Here is a 6,000-nt window from a genome sequence, read left to right on the forward strand (position 1 = left end):
ATTCCCACTTATGAGTGAGAACATGTGGTGTTTGGTTTTCTGTTCCTGTGTTAGTTTGCTGAGAATGATGGGTTCTAGCTTCATCCATGTCCGTGCAAAGAACATGAACTGGATTCCTCAAGGATCTAGAACAAGAAATACCATTTGACTCAGCAATCCCACTACTAGGTATATACCCATAGGATTATAAATCATTCTAATATAAAGACACAAGCCCACATATGTTTATCGCAGCACTATTCACAATAGCAAAGACTTGGAACCAACCCAAATGCCCATCAATGATAGGCTGGATAAAGAAAAATCTTCATTCTATTTTTAACCAGCTGATTATACAAAGGTTAAGCAATCCTGTCACAGTCTACCTAGTTCTGTAGAAAACCAGTGGTAGTGTTTCCACACATTGAGTCATCTAGCCATACCATTTTGTTTTGTTTTCCAAATAGAAACTCCTTTAATAGTTATGCTGTTTATATGATGTGTCAGTGCCAGCTTGATCTCATATTCCCTCCCCACTCACTCCATTCCAGTCACACTGGCCTTCTGTCAGTTCCTGGAGTACATAGTACATTAAGTACTCTCTCGTTCAGAGGCTTTTATAGTCCTGTTCTTTCTGTTTGAAATTTGTTTTACTGTTTGTCTTGCTTTTTTTTTTTTTTTTTTTTTTTTTTTTTTTGTCATTGCTAGATATTCATCTTTTTAGGGTCATTCCATAGCCATCATACCTAAAATAGGAACCCTTCCCACATTCTCTTTCATGGTACACTCTCTGGTCACTTCCACCTTGTCTTGGGGTCTATCAAAGTGGTATGTTACTAGCTTATCGCTTTCCCTTAACTGAACTGTTCTAAAATTGTCCTCTTTTGGGGTTCAGGTACCTACAAAAAAACACTGCACTCTCTTAGCCAGCAGCGCCTGATTTAGGGTCTTATTTTCAGAAACTCTGAAACTCTGGGTGATCATTCATTGCATTATTTATATTTGTGAAGAACACAGGAATCTAAAAATCACCTAAGGTAATTCTTTGGTAATCAACACCGCCTGAATACATTCTCTGTAGACTTTCTATTCATGCTGATCAATGAAACTTTCTGTGATGATGTATATGTTCTATCCTGCATTATCCAATAAAGTAGTCACTAGGTACATAGTCTATAGAGTACTCAATATGTGCCTAGTATGACTGAAGGACTGAATTTAAAATTTCACACTTGATCTTAGCCAAAAGGCCGAGAAGTGATGAATTTTAAATTTTATTTAATTTTAATTAATCCTAATTTAAATAGCCACATGTGGCTAGTAGATGCTGTATTGGATAGCACAATTCCATACTTTTCTCTTTCAGCAGTGTAAGATGAAAGAATCCTCATTGGTCAGAGAAAGACTACAAGTCTAGGATCTTCTGGGTAGTCAGGGGTTATGGAAGAAGTGAAAAAAGGGAAAAGGATTGCATTGTTTCCCCTGTGGGCAGAAGTATTATTCTTAGAGATCTAAAATAAAAGAAAATGAAAATTTGTTACTTGGAGTAAAATGAAATAAATAATCCAATAGAGAAGGTACAAATTCTCATCATTTGGCATTTACTCAGTTGCAGAAACAAAGAAAATACAGAGAATATATATATATTTAGGTTTTGAGGTATTTTCTTTTTTTTAAATCAATTTTCAATAGTTTATAAAAAGGTTTTATAATGAAACATCTTTGAGTATCTTATTTTTATTTATGTTCTAAAAATACGAACATTAATCAGTTCAGTTCAGCTCAGCTCAAGAAAAGCTTAGATTTAATAAACCACTCGCAGTCTGAACTGATTTTCTAGAATAATAAAAGGCCTTATAAACTTTTTACCCCAAGAATTGTCCATTTTAAATTCTAGCAGGTCTGTTCATTTAAATCAGGCACTATGCAATTTCCATCATATAATATTATATATATTATATATATATAAATCCTCTCTCTTCTGCTTTTGTGTTCTGCCCAGCTCCAGTTTTATCTCATTCTCCAGTGCCCTCCTAAGCTGCTGCTTCTAACTGAAAATTGCCCAATTCAGTTTAAAAATTTTTAAAAAAAATAAAGATTATCTAAAATTTGCAGAGAAGCTAACCAGAATAATAATAAATAAATAAATAAAAACAATGCCACTGAGAATATTTCCTGATGAATAAACACTGGTTATTTTAAGATGCGCTTGGATTGGTCTGTCAGCAGCCAGATCACTAGTGGCAATACTCAGTGGCTTTTGGAACTGACTGGGATTTATAGTAGAAAATGAAGGTAGGACAACGGCACTGATGGAAGGAAAAAATACTCACCTTTCCTTTCTTTTAATCTTTTCACTTCTTTCTTCTCATTCATGCTCCAAATTTAGAGTCAAAATTAAAGTTAGGAGGGATAAACTGCAGATTTTTGTCTAGTTTGTCATACTAGCCAAGAGTATTAATGCATTTTCACACAGAAAACTATTAAGATAAAGTGATTTACTTTTGTTTTATTCCTTAAGAATACCACGTTTCAAACCTATGCTTTCCCATTTCTGTCTAATGGCCTAGGAAACTTTAGTGACATTATAAAATCATTGAATTTCTCTAGATAGTGTTCCATACATGGATTACATTTGATTAAAAATACCTATTTGAGGGTATCCTGCTCATGGTTCAAATATATTCTGCAATGCTTGTGATGGTTTTGGGAATCTACAAAGAGACACATCAAGACACTATGTGTTTTATTTAATCTAACATATCACTGTCAATATCACTGACAGAGCAGTTTTGCTATGTCAGGAGGTAATAAGGTATGTGATTATAATCATTATCATTTTGCTTATATGCTGTAATCAATTATGGCAGATTTATGGCAAAAACAATTCTAGAATCAGTAAGTAAGAACTAATGGAAAGGTTAATACAGTGCTAGTTAGTAGAAAATAGAAAAAGTAGTTTGTTCCTATGACTGAATGTAAACCAGGCATATGAAAAGCAAGTAGCTCAAGGGGGAAATAAAATATTAATCAGGCTTAATAAACTATTTTTAAAAAATTGCTATGTAGACACTACAGGATCATGATTATTTGTTATACAACAAGTTATATTTCTAAGTATCTACAAAATTGGTTATTTTATAGAACCAAAAATACATTTTTTATGGTAACACAGTAAACTGACAGGATACAAATACATGTTCTGAAAGTTTTTTTCTATGGGGAATTCTGATGTATCAACACATAATATAATTTTTTAAATATTAAAACTTAAAATAAATAAAACCTTAAAAAACTCCTGAAAAGTTTTATTTATATTCTTATGATCAAAACATTTGACTTTTTAATTGAAGAGTCCCGTGATTACATTTTGTTCTACATATAATTGCCATTTTGGGAAATTAAAACATGAAACTTAAATTAGAAAAAAACCCACCACTTGGAAATCCTTTTTCTGTATGTGACTTAACCCTAGATTTACTATAATATGGTAAAGCACAAAAAAGCAAACTTGTAAGAAACTATCACAGTTCCTAATAATTGAATACTGAGAAGCAAGGTTCCCTACTCTGGAGTAGTTCTTTTATAGGATCTTTCGAATGGAGTATCTGTATCACATGTTCCTTGTCTTCCTCTATGAAGAGGAAGCTCTATGTCTGGTTTGTCAAGTCTGATGACATGAATAACATGCACATGTATTACTTTGTTGCTTGATAATCTGCCTTTACTACATTTAAACAAGAGTTTCACAAACTCATATAATATCTTTCTCTAGAGTTCAAAGTGAGCTTACTAGTCCTTACCAATACTATCCAGTCACCACTCACCTCTTCCCTACTTGATACACAATACTGAATAAGCAAATAAAAAGAAAGTTCCTACATTTCGGCTGTGGTTAGATTGAATTTTTAAAAATTACTACCCTGTAACATTTTAAGTTGCTGTAAGAACACAGCATTCTACATAGTTCACTCAGTAAATATCACAGTCATAAAAGACTCCAACTTAGTTAATTCTCTGTCAGTTAACCTGGGTTCATATTAGTCAGTGTTTTCTAACAATCAATTGGAAGAGGGGTATTATACAGATAAAAAACATGGTTATCTCAATTTTGCCAACAACGACCACATGGAGTTTTGAATCTTGACAGGATAATACTTGTATCAGGAAAACAGAATTAGGAACTAGACATTAAATCCAATTATTGATATTTTATTTCAGAAAATGTGTGTATATTTTATGCTACCTCTCTCTCCCCAGAAAAAAAGAGGGAGAAGAAAAGATAGGTTCAAACAGTAAGTTTATAAAAGCAGGATTTAAATTAATCAGTTCCTAACAACTGTTAAGTACAACCTTTTAGAAATTAATTTGCATAATGATAATCTACATGTGATGGGGCTGAAATTATTTAAACGACATTATATTTCATTATTTGGTCTTGTTCCACCACTGCTTTAGCAGTGAATCCTTATGAAATGTAATGCAGCTAATGAGGTAGCTTTTTAACTGAACAAACTGACAGGCCCCGTATCTGCAGAGGCAGCTTGAAACTGTGCCCAACCTCTTGGCTTCCCAAGAGGCTTTTCAAAATTCAATAAATAACATCTGTAGGCGATGTTGGGTGCAGACCTAGCAGAGTGCGTCATAACACTGTGCTGGCAGAACAAAGAAACCATGACGACTGCCAAGTTTCCATGGCAACTGCTGCGAGGCTCTGAGAGTATAATAGCACATCAATCACTGTCCAAAAGAACTTCATTATCAGCTAGAAAAAACCTTTAGGATCTGTTTAGTGTGCAATTGTGGGTTAACTCACCTCAAAGCCTTGCTCTCTAGCAAAAGTGGCAGCTTCCTGAAATAAAAAAAAAAGAACAGTTAATTATAAAGTGCTCGGTAATGAAGAAATAATCCATTTTTTGAAACTCATTCAGTCTTCTTTTTTACACAATTATCTCAATATACCCACATAGTTCAATTTTTATTCTTACAGCAATAAAGATTTCTTTTTTCCCTTGGAATAATAATAATAATAAAAAGGCAGCCTAATGTCAACACACTTCACAAGTTGGAATAAAGAAGATGTAGTACATGTTTTTACTGTAGCTGCCACAGTGAGTTCAGGTGTTCTGACCTCAGCAAAGAAAGACAATCCAAGGAATACGCTGGTGGTTGTGTTTTTAATTAAAACAATACCTCTCAAAAAGCTCTTATGTAGAGAAGAATGCCTGCTAATAAATGTATAAATTCAGAAAATCATCTTTTGCAATCCTCCTAATGAAACTTATGCAGGCAAGGATCCTCAGTAGACGTTAAATTCACTGGGTAAAAAGGATGATAGGGAACTGGGTATTTCCATGGAATCAAAGTATCTCAGATTTTATGCTGGTCACGGGAGCAAAGCATAACTTTATAATGGAAGGATCAAGCTGTCATCACTTTAACCCAGTGATCGATGCTATCACTTATCATCACTAATAGTGGGATCACCAAATATTCTTTGCCTTCTGTTATGATGCAGTGTGAAGTTCACAGCATCACCTATAAAGTATTCTGACCTAAACACTTAAACATGAATTAATCAAAACCTTAGTCCAGTAACTTGCAGCCTATAAGAAATACAGAGGATAGGGGAACAAGTTAAAGTATATACAGAAAAAGCAATTGGAAAAATTCCTAGGGTAGGACATTTTGTAGGACAACTAGCTTAATGTTTTTAACAAGTCAGTGTAATGATAAAGTAAAAAAGGGAAAATGACCAAGAACAATGTATAAACCTTAATTGGTTTATACAAACTAGCTACAAATGATATTTTTGGGACAAGGGGAGAAATCTGAATCTGAAATGGAAATTAGATAATATTAGGAATTATCAGTTTGATTTTAAAAGTCCTTAATTCTTAAGATGAGTCCTGAGGTATTTAGGAATGAAATGTCACGGCCGGGCGCGGTGGCTCAAGCCTGTAATCCCAGCACTTTGGGAGGCCGAGACGGGCGGATCACGAGGTCAGGAGATCGAGACCA

At 34.0% G+C, this 6,000-nt stretch overlaps 1 protein-coding gene across 1 annotated transcript in view; it reads right to left on the minus strand.

Moving 5' to 3' along the window:
• LOC108529493 (adenosine kinase-like) overlaps positions 1–6,000 on the minus strand; it is a 199,010-nt gene that overhangs the window by 123,000 nt on the left and 70,010 nt on the right. Inside the window, exon 2 of the mRNA XM_017871885.1 lies at positions 4,796–4,831. Within this exon, the coding sequence (XP_017727374.1) occupies positions 4,796–4,831 (36 nt within the window). The remainder of the gene's footprint in view (positions 1–4,795; positions 4,832–6,000) is intronic.

The sequence above is a fragment of the Rhinopithecus bieti genome, unplaced genomic scaffold (genome assembly GCF_001698545.2).
Source record: "Rhinopithecus bieti isolate Rb0 unplaced genomic scaffold, ASM169854v2 scaffold_6022, whole genome shotgun sequence".
In the NCBI taxonomy this organism is placed as follows: domain Eukaryota; kingdom Metazoa; phylum Chordata; class Mammalia; order Primates; family Cercopithecidae; genus Rhinopithecus; species Rhinopithecus bieti.